The sequence below is a fragment of the Oxyura jamaicensis genome, chromosome 2, assembly GCF_011077185.1.
Source record: "Oxyura jamaicensis isolate SHBP4307 breed ruddy duck chromosome 2, BPBGC_Ojam_1.0, whole genome shotgun sequence".
Taxonomy (NCBI): Eukaryota; Metazoa; Chordata; class Aves; order Anseriformes; family Anatidae; genus Oxyura; species Oxyura jamaicensis.
The window spans coordinates 123,203,209-123,220,537 of NC_048894.1; the positions used below are offsets into that span (position 1 = coordinate 123,203,209).

General features: G+C 39.0%; 1 protein-coding gene across 1 annotated transcript in view; it reads right to left on the reverse strand.

Annotated features, from left to right (window-relative positions):
* The window catches only part of CPA6 (carboxypeptidase A6), an 83,221-nt gene that overhangs the window by 44,834 nt on the left and 21,058 nt on the right, over nucleotides 1-17,329 (reverse strand). Inside the window, exon 2 of the mRNA XM_035319490.1 lies at nucleotides 838-913. Coding sequence (XP_035175381.1) covers nucleotides 838-913 — 76 coding nt within the window. The remainder of the gene's footprint in view (nucleotides 1-837; nucleotides 914-17,329) is intronic.

The window sequence follows — 17,329 nt, forward strand, 5'->3', positions numbered from 1 at the left end:
GCCAACACAGGTGAATAGCAGAGCCTGGGACTTGACTTCAGCACCTGGAACAAACTCAGCATAGTGATCAGATTGCTACTTCCCTGGCTCTGCTTTGGTTAGTCTGTGTTTTGAAGACCATTAACAAGGTTTGTGCCTCCCCTGGTGCCTAAGCTCAGTGCTTGTGCATGAAGCAATCCTTGCGGTGTTGTTGCAGGGGTCTGGTGCTGTGCTTGCGGGTGGTCTCCTTTCTCCTCTGATAATGGGCCAGACTGCTGTGGAAAGAGTGCCTGTGTCTTTGGTAGCTGTGTCAGCAAAGCAGAGCACTGCAGAGAGCTCTTATGATGCGCTGCTACCGTGGCACCAGGTAGGATCTTGCTCCATTACGTTTCATTTCTGTCTGCTGGAAAATGCTATGGAAAAAAGTGTTTAGCTTTCCAGTGAGTCTTACGGACACTCTCATTTGTCTCTTGAGATTCTCAGACTAAAGCCGCTTACTTTTTCCTTTTCCTGTATGTGTTCATATCTTGAATTAACTCAGTGTTTTAAGTAAAATAATCAGCTGGATAATGAAGCATGCAATTGTGTATGCTGGCAAGAAGTGAGAGAGCAAAAGGAGCAAATTTGCAAGTGTGGCACCTTTATTATTTTAAGGCAGTAAATGTTTCCTGTTAAAATTCTCAGGCCTGATGAATCTAATTCCTATGCCACTTTATTGGAAAATTAGGAATTTAATGGGCAAAGGCTGTTTTCCAGAGTATTAAAGAGCTTGGAGTAAAATGACAAATGAAAGACATTTAACTCACTACAGTTTTCAACCAAGTTCAGAAAAAGAAGAATGAAAATAATGAAACTCACCTTAAGCCTGTTAAATGCAGCCTTCAGGATCTGCGTTTCCCTCTCACTCTCAGGAACAACTCGTATGACTTTATCACTGCCAATAACAGAACATTGAATTGACACTTTAAGGGTCCTCACAGCAGCACAATGCAGCAGTAAATAGGTTGAGATAGCTACCATACTTCTGCTCTACCTCAGCAGCAGCAAAATGCCAGCTGAACTGGAGCTTCTAAATCTTCTCCCTGGATTATGCACTTCCATAGAAGTGATTTGCCCTTTACAGAGAAAAGTGTTAGCTCTCCCCTCCATTTCTGTGTAATTACTTTTACTCATTGCTTCTAACAACCATTCAAGGAATCTTCGATACAGAAAGTCTGCCTCAGAGCAAAACAATATTTTTCTTTTAAAAACATAAAATATGTTCTTGAGGGCAAGATTGGGTAAGATACATCACTTTTGTAGGTTTGAAAGGCTCTTAAGGTGGTGATGGTCTCATGCCTTAAAGAGAGAGGACTTAGAGAAGACTTTAGGATACAGGAGGCATTCATATCAAGGACATACCCTTTGCTTTAACCATTAAAGCTTGCACAAATTTTTGTCATGTAAGTAGCTACTCATACATGCTTAGAAAGTTCCAGACAATAGCAACTCATTTTATGCACTTCCTTTAGCAGATCTCAATGAACATAAATTTGCAAACAGGAAAAAAGGAAGTGAATAGCTCCATTCAATGACTACCGTCCATCTCATGGAGCTCTGGGAGGCTGGAGACCACAGAAAATACAGGGTATGATCATGTAACTGTAAGAACATCAAGCCATACACAAGAGGTCTGAAATAAATTTGCATGACCAATGCTAATTCTGGCATTTTCCTACCTCTTAAGGCTTTGACTTCAGACTTTTGACATTCAGTACTTCTCTACTAAGATCCAATGGAAGTCATGTGCATCTTTATTTATACAGTTCTGTCCCCTAGCCAGAATTCCCTTAACTTTTTTTTTTTTTTTTTTTTTTTTTTATCTCCAATTTCCTTGTTATGTGGGAATTTTATGCTGTAGAATTTCCCTTGACATTGAGAAGAAGCTTGTCCCTAAAATATATTGCGAACTCTCTTACCTTCCTGATACCTTTGAGTCTGCTCAGAAGATATTTGCCTAACTAGAAGCAACACTGGTGAGTGTGCCTTCACCTACCTCCCTGTCTTAGGAAGGCTCCCAGGCTGCTTCCATTTCTCAGGAAGCAGGCACCAGATCTCTCCTCTGGTGTACTTTGGCTGAAGACCTTCTAGGACCCCTCTTGTGAGAATTATTAAGTCATTTACAGGTGAACATTAAATATTGTCAGTAAGTGGTTCAGAAGAATGCACTGGTTCTTGGGTTCAGTATTACTAAACACTGAATTCTGGAATGGCTTACTCTGGCCCTTTCTGGTAGTCTTTTTCCAATCACCTTTTTTTTTTTTGTCTTTTCTTTCCAATCACCATTTGCTCTCATTGTTTAGCTTCCAATCCTTCTTTCTGTCTGAGCTCTTCAGTTTTGATTCTCAACCCTGATGAGCTATCCCTGTAGATGAGTCGCAAGCCCTGAAACTCTTAAGTCTTGCAAAGACTTCATAGGCTTAAAGGTTTTCACCCAGTTGGACTCCAGGATGTGTCTGCAGTAATACTGATGTATCCGGAGAAGTGGACCTTGGTCTACTCTTCTTGGGTGCTGCTGACCTTACTTGGCAAATTCCAAGCCTAAAAAGTAAGATTTCTGGAAGGACCCTTGTTATAATTTGGCAGCTCTAAAATTTTAGGGGAAATTACTGTGTTTCTGAGCTGAATTGAACCTCCTTTACAGGAACTTACTCAGAAGGGAGTAGGCCCCTTAGAGCACACAACTACTGTATCTGTTCAAGAAAAAATGATGCTCTTAATGTATAACGCATGCAACAGTAATATTCTTTCCCATTACTCATTTCTCTATGGGTATTAAATTGCTGTTAAGAAGGAAATTAGTAAAAAGAAACAATGATTGCCCAGGACATGTGAAAGTGAAGTAACTAATAAAGATTCATTGGAAGTTTCTGGAAGGATTGGGATAACCAACATATACAGAACAGATTTTAATGAAATAAGTAACAAAGCATGTGTTACGCATTGGTAATGGAATTTGGAAGAAACGGATATCACTCAGGTACGGTCCTGAATTAATACATGTCACTCTAAACTGTCTTGGATTAGCTCAGCAAATCTGTCATTTCTCATGTGATGAAAGACCTGGTTTTTAGGTGAAAATATTGGTGCTGTGACAGACTGATCACTTGACACATCATTGAGAAATGCCTCAGGCTCTGGCTGGGCCTGATCCTAGAGAACACAAAGAAAGCAGTTTATCATACCTGGTACTGCTAGTACTTTATGAAAATGGTTAAGCCAGTATGATGAGGCAGTTTCATTGTTTATTTATGTAAGCTACAGGAAGACACTGGACTCTTGAAGGCTACCTGCTAACCCCTATCTCTGTAGGCTAGCCAGCTGGTGGGTAATCATTCAAGGTTCAAAAAAGCACAAATATCAGATCCTGCTTTACTCTTGACATCCACCAGTCAAAGAACATAGTCCTAAGGTTATTTTTCATAGCTTTACAGCTTTTTTAGCTACATTTCATGCTAAAAAAATAAAAATCAAATGATTACCTTAAGCGCTATGTAATACCCAATGAATTTAAGGCAGAGATCCAACAGCCTACCCAGTATTTAAGTCAGCACGAAAGTTTACCAGGTCAGTCCCAGTACATGGACTAATGTGGCCAATAAATGGCAGCAGCACCACAAACATTCAGAACCATCCCTGGTGAGGTTTTCTACCTTCACTCATGTCTAGCTGTTGAGGTGAAAGGAGCAAGTGACAGTGCATACATTTAGGAAAGGTTGTCTCATATCATCTTGCCTGCAGAAATGTATCAGCACTCTGCTGTTTCATGCTGTCTCTAAACTTTTTGTTAAAGTCTATTTTTAAAAATTCTATACAAATAGCAATATGGGATATATTTTCTGCTGGGGACTAAGCTTTATTGGTTTATTTCTTTAGCTCTTTTCATTTACTTCATAGTTTTGCTTATCTGTGAACAGAGCAGATGGATTCAATGAAACCATTTTGGAGCACATACACAACTATACTGATGGAATTAGTAGTTCTCTCACATGAGGCTTTCCTGATAAAGTCACATGACATAAATTGTATTTATGTAAATTCTTCATTTCCACCACAAAAATCCTTCTTATGGTTTTATTTTCCTGTCTAATGTGAACCTTAATCAGCTCTCTCGTTTCCCGTGGAATTCAATAGAAGTATGTTTACAAAGGCTTTACAAATATTTTAAACACAGTTTGAGGAACAACATGTTATAAATCAAATACCTATAGAAAAAAATAAAGGAAAATAAATCCCTACTTACAAGCATCTCTTACCTCCTAGTGGTAGAAGAAAGATTATAGTTCTTGAGAACAAATTGCTGTAGCTGCTGCACTTAACTGATTCATTGGGTCTTGGGAGTAGATACACACAGAAAGATGTATCTGAGAAGCTACAACATGAAAGCCTCTAGTCAACTCCCAATATGCCACCAGCTATCACATGTGATGAATTATAATTGCTTCATCTCTTTTTTTCTGCTAAATTCTTCTGCTAGTCAAAATTTTACAAAATATTCAAACTTTTATTTATCTGTTAGTTAACGGGATAGAGACTTTCAACCAGGGATACAGTACTGTTACAAAAAATCACTTTAATAAGGTTGGGGTCCTTCCTGGGACCTGATAGGAATATCTAGAAAGAGAACTAAGTGAATCTTCCCAAACCCTCCTGGAAAGTTTTCTTTATTGGAGCAGATGCTGATCCAAACAGAAGAGAGCACCATTTATATTTTCTACATAGCATTATGTATAGTTTCTGCCTTTTAGATATTAAGGTAGGAAAACTGAAGTTTTTCCTGGTATAAAGAAGAGCTAGCTTATCTATAATTTTAAATGAAAATGATTTTGCTTGGGTAATGTAGGCAGAAATGCCAAGGAGGCAAAATATTGTATTGCATGATATTTATCAGTATAGAACAGATAATTTCTCTGAAAATTGAATTTGTATGCAGGTTTCCTGCTAAGTCTCAGGCACGTCCATTTGAGTTTGATAGATTTATTTTTTATTTATATGGGGGATGGGGGTTGGTACAAAAAGGGTTTCTTACTTTACCCAAGTAAGTAACCCAACTTTACTTGTGGGACTAAACCAGCACAATACCACTACCACTCTTCCTTTAAGCAGCTTCATTCCAGAGACAGGTGGTCCGGAAAGGTGAATGTCTTCAGTTTAAGTTCCAACCAGGAATAATGCTTTTTCAAGTAAAGTTGGCCTCCAATGACTTGTGAACTCTGCATATAGGGCCATCAGTTCAAATACAGAAAGCGGGAACCGGTTGCTTCATTCTCAGAAAAAAACAAAATATGCATATGGTAATGGATACCATTTTACATCACCAAACATCATTCAGTCTTATGCAAATACAAGAGAGAAAGAAGATGGTTACTCAGGGCAGAAAATAAAATAAGAAATAGCAAGACAAATACACTCTTAAGAAAAAAGTAAGAGAGCAGATTACAGGGAGGTATGTTACTAACTGTGCAGGATTATGATAGGCAAAACCTTGGGAGATGCCCATTTTGACCAAGGAAAAGGCTGCAGTAGTCTGCATAAATGAAACACTTTGTATACTCATTTGAATTCACTGCCTAAGACATGTATTGTAATAACATGTTTGCATGAAACAGATGATGATTGTTAGCTTCAATGTAACCTTTCCAATGACATATCAAGCACAATTACTTTTTGAAAAAGCCCCAACTTTGGTCCAGTATCAGAGATTATTGAAATAAACTTTGGCTGTAACTAATATTTCTCTACATATTCCTCCAGCAAGTTGTTCTGTGCTTTGTAAGGAAGTTATGAGAAGACAGTGATCCTGTCAAGCTTGGCATGGGTCCTGTTATGGCAGTACCAGAATGCTCCATCTGTCTGGATGCTCTCCTGCCCAAACAGGAAAAGCTTCCCCAACATCCCTCTTCATCCTGACTGCAGAGGCATGTTTGGCTTGTGTGGCATGGCTAGACAAATATAGTTTGGTGTCATGATTAGGTTATGGCAATCAAGACAGGGCTGCCCAACGGGTGCCCTTGGACAGACCTGCTTACATCAGTTGTGTATGTTTTTATCCCTTTTCCCATCTCTTCATCCTCACTTCCACCATACTTGTACTTTGCTTTCTCTATCTCCTCTCAAATAAACAACTCATCCCCAATTACTTGTTCTCCATTGGTCCCAGATTTGTTGTATCTGTATGCCAATCTGGGATTTCTAGGTAATCTTAGCTTTATATGATATTACTGACATGGTTACCTTGTTGGGCCCCAAATGTACCCAATATTCCCTCTAGATTACCTGTGATATTGAATCATTTCTCACAGAAAGGAATTTTTATTTTTATTTTCATGAGACATGCATTTAACTTAGATTCACATATTTTCTTTATCAGAATCTCTATGGGATGCCCCAGAAATTGTTCTAGATTTATTACGTATTTTCCTGTAATAGCAAGGAACAAGATCTTATGACCAACTGGTCTTTAGTAGTGCTCTGTTTCTCTCCTTGTTTTTAATGAATTCAATACAAAATAATTCCTAACTATAGAGAAGTAATGTCAAAGAATGATAAAATAATTTTGTTTGATGGGATAACTGAAAATCTAACCCTCTGCTCAAAGCAGAGCTACCTTCAAAGCTCAGGTTGCTCAGGACACTGTCTGGTCAAATTGAGAATTTCCTCAAGGACAGGGATCCCACAGTGTCTCCAGGTGATGTTTTCATATTTGGTATCCCATTGTGTGTTACCCAAATACCTAATTGGGATTTCCCATTCTGCAGCCTGTGCCTGCTGCCCGTCATCGTTTTGCTGTGTCCTTCCAAGGTGAGCCTGGCTCCATCTTCCCTACAATCTTCCATCACGTATTTGAAGACAGCAATAGGAGCTTTCTCTCTAGAGTCTCCAGATGGAACAAACCTTTCTTTTAGTCTCTGTGGTGTATTGTATGTCTGCCCCGTCAGGGGGCTTACACCTCTGCAACTCCAGAGGTGGCCTCAGAAGAGCCAAGACACACTTTCCTCGACCTGAGCAATGTTATTGCTAATGAGCCCAGGCCACCATAAGCATTGATCACTGCACAGGTGCATTGCTGATTTGTCCACCAACACCCCCAAATTATCCCCTACAAACCTGCTTTCTGATCAGCCCCCAGCCTGCACTGGTGTGTGGGGTTATTACTCCCAGAAGTTAGACTTTGTTGAACTTCTAGAGATTTGGTGCTATTTGATGTGGTTTCATGTAATTTCTTGCAAAGCTTTGCCCACTGTTACTTGGGGAAGGTGTTAACATCACAGTGCAGGACACAGTGACGGCCTGGGAAAAAAATAGTTTCTTGTCTGTCTTTGTGTGTTTGGGTTAAACACAACTGTGCCACATTTCTAATTTGGCATCATGTTTGTCATGATCTCTTTGGGTGACAGGCTGGCAGACACTGCAGATTTCCAAAGACCTCTGTGATGTGTCAGTCTGCAACTTTCCCACTGGAATAGCAAACCATTATTGCAACATTTTATCATAACCAAGTTCAAATACACAAAATCCTTCCCCCTCCCCCCCAAATATAAAAAACAGAGCTTGATTCAAATGTTTCACCTCTTAATGCAAATTATGCTGATATGCATTCCCAAAGAAATATCTGCTCAAATAATAAATACTGCTCAGATTACCCAAGTGCCTGTAAGCACCTTTCAGATAACATTTCCCTCAGCAGGCAAAAAAAAGGCCTGAGGGAACAGATTCTCAAACTTCTGAAATTCTTACTCTCTTGACCAGTGCGGAATGATCTCTGTATAGGAAATACCCCTGAACAACACAATTGGAGAACCATATAGGTAACTGATCATCTGAAATCCACCCAGACTGGATTTTCTAATCACTGTTGATTCCGTAAAGTATTTTAAGAACAAATGATGCATTTGGAGTTCATAAAACTGCTCCATAACATTATGGATAGAAAAGCTACCTAAGATTTAGACTGGTAATTATTACTGAAATGAATGAGACTGTTCAGATGGATTCACTGAGGAGGATAACACCAAGCTCAGAACCCAACCACATGGACAAAATAACTGCACAGTTCTGCCAACTGCAGCCAGGGCTTTTATGTTTTTAATTCCACTACAAACAGTTCTAATGTGTATATTCCCTGATGGGCTTGCAACACAAAATGGTGATTGACAACTACAAAGCTCAGTAAAGGCAACAGTAGGGAAAAAATGCCAAGGATGCAAACTACGGAGACAGTGAGGCTTATCACAAAAATTACCAACACAGTTTTCTTCATTTGAAAGTGCGGATTCATAAAAATCTAAACATTATCTTTTGAGAGAGATTGAAAAAAAGTATGATGCTATGCAGGGCTCCTGTTGAAATAGTTAACTCTTCCACAAAAACTGATTTAACTGATTTTTTTTTTTTTTTTTTTTTTCTATACAGCTCTCATCTGTTTTAGAAACCTGAGAAATATATCAGCCTTCCTTGGTCCTAGATCTGGAAAGAACAATGCATATATTTACTTCCTACCTTGAAAAACAATTTAATTACTTTATTAACAAAATTAAAAATAAGTCTTAGGTGTAAGACTTAAATATAAGAATTAAAAAGAGAAAGTCTATTCTTGAGACAAACTTGCAGTGTTGTGATATTTTAAATTCCACCTTGCTAAAATCCTACTCTTTCCTGGGCATACGTTACTTGATTTTTCAACTTTTCCAGATACACAGTCCTTCAGATGGACTGCGTGAATGATAACAGCATCTCTTTGTACCAACATACAAAAGCTAGAAGGATCCATAGCATAAAAAAAGCAACCAGGGGAGTTTGAACTCTGAAAAAGACTCGCTCCTAATCAGCTCCATTAAGAGAATGTGCTAAGCAGTCCCCACATTTTTTTCCTGGTCTTTGCAGAAAACAAATCACTCTCTCCCCCCAGCTGACAGCACGCTGCCCTGTGGAGCTGTCGGGGAAGGCTTCCCACAGCTCTTTCTGGAGCCTTCTGGCGTCCTCTCAGACTGTGCATTTCAAGGCGGAGTGGCTTCTGGAGAGCAATATGACATTTTGCCCTCCTGTCATTTTAGTAATGGATGCTACGGTTGACAGATTCTTATGCTAGTTTAAATACCAGTATAAGACTAAACTCCTGGGCCATTGCAGCCAGCCCTTTGCTGTTGCAAACATACAAGCTGGTTTGACCAAATGCTGCTCTTCTGCAGTGCTCTTCTGCTTGTCCTACAGGGAAAGTGTTGGACAACCTCTCTTCGATGGTTAGAAACCTTCTAATTTCCAGTTAAAATGGTCAGTTTATACTATTTAATTCCTGTATTAAAGCTTTATTCAGATTAAACATATTATTTTTGTTTTCCTCTTTTGCTATTTGATTCTCATGCATTTGAAGTCAACAAACATTTTTCCTCTCAGATTTTGTTTTGCTGGACTAGCTAGAGTGGTGTCTTCCAGGCAAAGGCCTCACATCTTTAGATGCCCTAGTAGCTTTGTATTGGTTTTATCTAGCAAGGTTCTGGTAGCAGGGGGCTGCAGGGGTGGCCTCTGTGAGAAGAGCCCAGCAGCTGCCCCCTGTTAGATAAGGGCCAGTTTCAGCCAGCTCCAAATGGACCTGCAGCCCGTGGAGAGGAGCCCACGCAGGAGCAGTGGGTCTGGGGGGAGCTGCTGCCCGTGGGGGACCCGTGCTGGAGCAGTTTGCTCCTGGGGGATGGACCCTGTGGTACAGAGCCATGTGGGACCCAGGGGCTGCAGGGAGACAGCCTGCTCCACCATGGGCCTCTCCACAGGCCACTAGTTTGGGAAGGACAGCATCCTGTGGGAGGGACCCCACGTGGAGCAGGGGCAGAGAGGGACTGTGAAGGAGTGATGGAGATAAAGCGTTGGGGACTGACCGCAGCCCCCATTCCCCCATTCCCCTGCATCGCTCGGGGAGAGGAGGTGAAATAGGGTGGATGAGGAGAAGGTGTTCTTAGTTTTTGTTCGTTTGTTTGTTTGAACAAATAACTTGAGAAAATAATTTGGGTGTAAAAAAAACCTCTTTCTGTATTTTTGTGGATAGTGATAACTCAAGGCTCAGAGAATGAAAAATAAAAGGATTATGAAACTCCTATTGGTGAATAAGACAAAACCTGGAAGCATTTGCTTATTCCTGACTGACAGTCTTTTGAGTTCAATTTCAGATCTTGATCTTGCAAGCTCCCATAAGTGTAAAGGCTTTCAGAGTTAGGAGAAGGAGGTCTGTATGTACTCATCACAGTGCTTGGCACAGAAACACAAGTAGCTGGTAAGAGTGTGAGTTTGTAAGTATATAAAAAAGAGATCAGAGGAATTGTCTCATACATATTTTAAAGAGTAAATGTCAAGATGGTGAGCGTAGTTTAAATTTAAGACTTATCATTAGTGTTTTCTATGTATTTATTCATTTATGCAAGTTGCAGCAAGATGGATGAAAATATTTATGGAGTGAAAAAAAATGTTATGGAGTGAAATATTGTTGCACTGAGATGTCTGTAGCATATTAAGTTTCCCCAAACTACTCTATCATGCCTTACTGCCTAATTTTCTTCCACAGAGTGACTTTGTTTTTTAATTCATGCAAAGCACACATTTAATGTCACTGTACAGATAAAGTGCAAACAGGACATGCATCTCCACAAATCTGCAGGAAGACAGGATCCATAAATTTAAAAGCTGGGGAATGTAACAAATTTATTGATGAAAACCTGGGTCTCCTTCTCTTTTTGCTTCTGTTACTGCACAAGGCTGCTGTAATTCCTTTGATTTCAAGGGAATTACGTCTTCATTCTTGCTGGGCCAAACAAAAAAAGGAGCAAACTTTTTTTCCAGGACAGGACAATCAGTTATTCCTCTGTTTGAGAAAAGTGTAATAGAGACTTGGATGCTGAATTGTTCATTAACTCAACTCAGTATGCTATTCTGAATAAGAAATCATAAATCTTTAAGAACTATGCCCAAGAGCAATTACACATGATGTTAACTGCTAAATCTTAAAACAGCAGATATCTGAGAGTCTCACAGGGAGCCCTGTTACCATCCCCACCGGGACATGAGCCCTGTTCTTGGAGGGAGGTGATGAGGCTGAGCTGAGATGGCAAAACTTTGTGCCCAAGTGGAGCATCTCTGACAAAGGGGAGGGGGAGAGTCCCTCAGGAAGGGCAGTTTGCACACCCAAATTGGGATGAATCAGTATTTGTGAAGGGGTGCAAAGCACACGTTGCCAGTGGGAGTCTGTACGTGCACCAGAACAACCTAGATTGTTAGGGAACACAAATCTCACCAATTTCACTTTTCTTTTAGTGTCATCAGGTCTTATATGTGGTATAAAATATTCTGGAAATACTTGGAAACTCGTTTTGATGTTTAATTGTGTAATGGGATTCCTTTAAATATAATTAAAAGTATATATTTTAAAAGTAAATATGAAAAAAAAAAAAGTTCAATTACATGTTCAATGAATGTGAAAACCAAATGTGTGAGGTGGGAGGTGAAAGAAGTAATTTTCATGAAAAATTTTGCTTCCCCTCAACCATGTCACAAAAATTTAGAGCTTTAAATAGGTATGCACTGAAAAGTATGGCTCCAATTCTGCAACTATGTGTACTTCATCTTTCCCTTGACTGAAATCATTCCAATTACCTGTGTCATTTGTGGTAGCAAATTTAGTATGTCTTTGTCTGCAGTAGGAAGTTGTTTTACTAGTTATAACAGATTTTTAAAATTCAGATTTTCAAAATTTTCAGATAAAGCTCTGATATTTTTATTATTATTTTTGTTACTGGTAGAGTTCAAAACCACATTTTGGAGTTAGATATAGCACTACAAAGATAAACCTCCTGACTCATGGCATTTCCTCTCTTGTGAACCACTTTTGCATGCTGATGTATTTACAGGCAATGTTCAGAACCTCTCCATGGTGGGACATTCTTAGCACACAAACCAGAAAACCTGGTGCACACAGATTTATGGATGCATATACTCTTTTTCAAAACAGGTATATTTAAGCTAGTTTCAGGCCCTGTAACTTACAGAATGAGCCTTTTTATTTGTTCAGAAATACAGTTTTTAAACTTTTCTATGCTTTATCCCATTTGTTGCTCATACCACAGGAGTTACATGAAAAGCTGCACAAACGGAGGCACTGGCCCCTCTTCAGAGACGATGCTGCCACCCCAGCAGGGTGCTGCCCTCCTTACCTCACATGCCTGCAGCTGGTCAGATGGCTGCTTGCAGCGCTCGTGTCAATATTTTGTAAAATAGACCAGTAGGGTAGATAAGAATAAAGATCAAGAATATATGTTGTTATTTCAGTGGAACCAAATCTAGGACCTGCATGTAAATATATGTGCATGTTACACGTTAGTTAATTGTATACCCAATTTCTTGTAGGACCTGAACATCAGGAGGTATTTGTTAATATCACAACAGTAAAAAACCCAACCAGCTACAGTTAAAATGTGTTCAGTTGAGGTCAGCTGTATTTAGAAGCTGGGATCTGGAAGCCAACCGGGCTTCTTTTGCTGGGCACAGGGATCCCTTCATAACGGCCGTGCAAGCCTCCCAGTGTCTCCCATCAGGATACTACATGTTATCGTTCTCATGCATTTTTATGGCATGAATTTAAGATCCATCCTCGCACAAAGATTCTCAGGGCAGACTACCCATGCAACTTTGCAATTACTGGTGTTTGGACTGGCCATTTACTTGTTAAAATGGGCCGTAGATTTTGTTGTTTCATTCAACTGTATCCAGTGCATTTTTGTTTTCAGTGTCAAAAGTGAAAACTTAAAAAAAAAAAAAAAAAACACAAACTAACAACATATGTGACTGCAGGTTCTCCTTTAAGAAGCATTTCTTGAAGAAGTATTTAGTATTCTCTTATGAAAGGCCTTGTGTAGGCATACAAGACAGCCTTAAGTCCTAACGACTGTAATACATACATCACAGATCTTGCACATGCTTAACTATGGGTCTTGATAAAGATTTCAGGATGCTAAATTTAAATGTGTTTATAGTGGTTTGCAAGTTTGCAGTCTCACTTAACAGCAGGGAACGAATGGGAAGGAAGTGTATAACACAGCCACACATACAAACAAGATAGCTATGTATAATTTGATGGGTCCAAATCTTTGAACTTAGTCTTGATACACATATATGCAATATAGCTCTCCTTTGATCTAGATTTTCCAAAACTTTTTTTTTTTTTTTTTTTTTTTTCATATAGCACAACCAGTCCTGACTATCTTACACAAAACTGACCTGCTGCCCTGAAAAATGCAAATGATAGCGCGGAACTACAATAACATAAAAAGGACACCAAATGCACAAGACTGTTCAAAAAGCAAAGTCAAATTGAAGGCTTAGGGAGGGAAATAAATATTTTAGTGGAAATGCAATTATTTATTCTCTGAAGACAGTTTCTGTTAGGCAGCTGCACCAGCCATTAGAGCAATTATATTTTGCCATCTTGGTAAGCTGCTTGAGAAATCATTTTTCTCCACTAGATTAATGCTGTGTCAGTTCTCTGCAAAATCACTTTTGACTTAAGGTAGTGCTGTAGATACATGGTGCATAATTATGGAGGTAAACCTTGGAATTTACTTCTTTATTGCATTAATAGTTGCTTGGGTTGGATAATTTGGTATCCTGCAGAAATTTCTGTGCCTCTTAGTTTGCTGATATCCTGATCTTAAATGATGTCACAGTAAGATTTCCCTAAGCAAAAAAAATAAGACTGGTTGTGGTTAAGATAATAATGCTTAGCTTAACTGTACCTATGTAGCCTTTTGTAATTTCAGTCCAACTGAAAATGAGGTCAACTCTGCAGGACTTCCCTTAGTGGTATTTTAAAAGCCATAAATTCTAGCAGTGCTGTGAATAGACAGAATAATTTTTTTATATTGTGATAACCTGAAGATATGTGGAGATGGCTTTTGCATGTATCTAACAAAATGTTGCCCCTTTCTACCAGCATGACTTTGTGAATAGACCAGCCCCAAAAATGAGTTCTCAGTTGTTGAGTACTTTGTAAAAGATTAATATTAGGCAGGTATCTGCATAGCACCTTCTGAATATCTGTCCTTGCAACAGGCCCCGGTTCACACCATGCCACGCTAAGCCACCCTACCCTATATAGTCCATAATGAGAAATGGTCATCTCAAGACTATTCAAACTACTAAAGATACGGATAATGCTCTGGAAGTCCAATTTCCATTACCTACACCATGAAAGAAATGTTTGCAGAACTGCTGCAGTATAGAGCACAACCTAGTTAAGCTATTCTCTTCCTCTCACAGCTTTGCCTTAGGGCTATCTGTTTTATTGCCTTTTTTTGTCCCTTTAAGGAAACCAAACACCTTGTTTTATGACTCCAGGGATGTGGTTGCTCTGGGTATTTTGTTTTGAGCTCCTCACACTAACCTAACTACTCTGCACATTCCAATACATTGCCTTGAATCAGTTGACAATAGTTTTTATTCCTATTACTCATTAGCACAATAAAAGTGTATATTTTTAAAATATGGATTAATAAATAAGGATTAATGGGCAATTGACAGGTCTTAGTGAGGTGATTTACCAAACCAAGGTGAGGTTAAATAGCAATAAATGCAAAGAATAAGTGCACCACAGAATAAATGCAATCCATACATTATAGCTGTGTTGTAAGGCTGATATTTAACTTGGCAATCTGTGACTGTAAGGAGAAAGATTTATATTGCATATTTAAAAAAAAAATGTTTCAGAAAATGTCTTACAAAAACTTGGGACCATCTTTTTTTTGTTGGTGCTAATGTACTTTGTTGTATTTAAGTCACTGGAGTTACACTGTCTTGCATAAACTGAGAATCTGGTCTTTAGTTTTCATGTCTGCTGACATCTGTGATGTGCAGATGTCAGTGCAGAATGTTCACTGCAGGATGTTTATTGCCTTGCAATTTGTACGTCCATTATTGTTACTCATTTAAAATATATTTACCTTGCATGGGCAAATAAATCTTCCTGCACTATAGCCCTCACAGCAACATTTTCAGTTCTGTTAGCTTTTTTTTTTTTTTTTTTTTTTTTTTTTTCCCCTGTTAAATAAATCCTGATTGTAGGGTGTGTTAAATGTAATACACGATTACGCGATGAAGCTGTAACACAGAGGTTGTCCCCATGATACCAGAAGGATCACTGAGCACACAGTTTCCAGAAACTTTCCCATCCTGCATGAAGAGAAAATGAAAACTTGTATTTTTTAAGTTCAATAGAAAGACCCTTAGGCCAGAATAGCAGAGACAAATCAGGTGGCATTCAGGTGCCTGGTCTGATCATATGAAAGGGATTCAAACCTGAGTTTACCGTATCACAGGGGTGTCCTCAGTATGTTTTAAGTATGATGGTTTTTTATTTTTTATTTTTTATTTTTATTTTTTTAATTTTACTTTGAAAGCCCCTTCTGAAAGGGGCTCTGGGACTGGGAGCCATCACTACTCACACAGTCTGCAAGAAATAAGGAATAACATTCTCCTGACTTCTCATAAAAGAAGCTGTGGTGAATTTAGGGAACAATGGCCGGGTATACTATGAATGTTGGGCTAATGCAAACCACTTTGTACCCTGTTCCTAACAGATCCACATAGTTGTGCTTAACATGGCAATTACGTCTTTTATAGGGTCTGTTAATACAGGCATAAACTGCTTGTAGTGAATGCAGCAATAAAGCTGTTCAGATCTGCCCATTTGCCAGAGTGAAAAAAAAAAGTCTACTTTTAGACCTCATCATTGCTCACATTTACTTCACCTAGCATACTTATATTTTGATTTTGTGAAAATAAGCTGGTAAGCTCAAAGCATTACAAGCTGTACAGGAAAATAAATTACAGAAGGGTGTTAGATCATCTGCTTTTTATTATCCTTTTACAGAAACAGCAAAGATAATGTTATGAAATCTTACTAATATTTTAAATAGCACCAATATTAGTATTGGTATTAAAATTAATGATTATTAACTTTAAAAAATAATTTTATGGTAGATTTCTAAGTTTTTTAACACTACTCAGCTGGGTGACAGTGCACAGTGAAAGTAAATAATGCAAGGAGGCAGCAAATTAAACATTCACAGCAGTGTGATATCAAGGAGAGGCTAAGGTATCTGCAGAATAACAATAAGGAACTGCTGAAAAATGTGAAAGGAAAAAGACAAAAGTGGTGAAAAATGTTTTTGTTTTTGCAAATAGAAAGCTCTGAGCTAGCCTTTTAGCTTGAAGAGTACAGACTTGAACATTAAGAAACACATAGTGAATTACTGAATGTACAGATAAGTATTAAGTGAATGACTACAATGCTATGGATCTAGTGAAATTGTACAGCTTTGCTCTGTGACAGGCAGCCTTAGATATCTGCAGCAGCCCCAGAAATCCACATTATTCCCACTTACCCTGACTAGTTCGTGCCACCAGCAACTGTTTCAGTCATGGTGCCTACAGCTTCCTGAAAATCTTGAGCACTTTAATTTCCTCAAATACCTCTTTAAGAGCTTCAGTAAGGCACACACACTACAAAATACACAGAACCACAAAATGGTGGAGGATGGCAGGGACTTTGGAGGCCATCTGGTCCAATGCCCTGCTCAAGTAGGGGCACCCAGAGCAGGTTGCCCAGGACTATGTCCAGGCTTCCAGATTCTCTGAAAGTTACTCTGGGTTAAAAGGTGTTCATTTTTAACCAAACATCACAGAGCTCTGTATTCAGGACCATTCTTCTAGTCCAGAACTAGCAGGACATATCTGCAGCAGCCAGCAGCCAGCCAGCCACTCTGTCCTGCAGCTTCAGCTGCACCAGGAACGGTGCTGAGATGCTGAAGCACTTTGAATTGCTATCACAGAATCTGTTTGCTTGCTTTCTTTCTCAGTAAACCATAAAACTGAAGTAATGTGGAAAATAATGTGTGGTGTGTAATGGGAGGTTTTTCCCCCTCTGCCCTCAAGCAAGAAGGTGTGAATAGTTGTGCTTGGTTTACTACATGGGAGGCTGCCAGCCTCAGACAAATTTGTATCTTCTCTTAAATCTTCAGCCCAGCTTCAGTCACTCTCTGGGGCTGTTGGAACATGCCTGATATTTCTTAAGTCCGCTCATGGTAACATGACTCAATTTTTTGTAACTTCAGAAGCAAAAGCTAGATGTTAACTGCTTTTATTATAGGAGAATTTGCATTTCTTGTTACTGATCCTTTGGTTTCCATAAAGGAAGGATACAAACACACCTTTTGTAAATGAATTCAAGGAAAAAAATAATACTGGAAGTTCATGCTTTGATATTTTTGTGTTGGGTGTG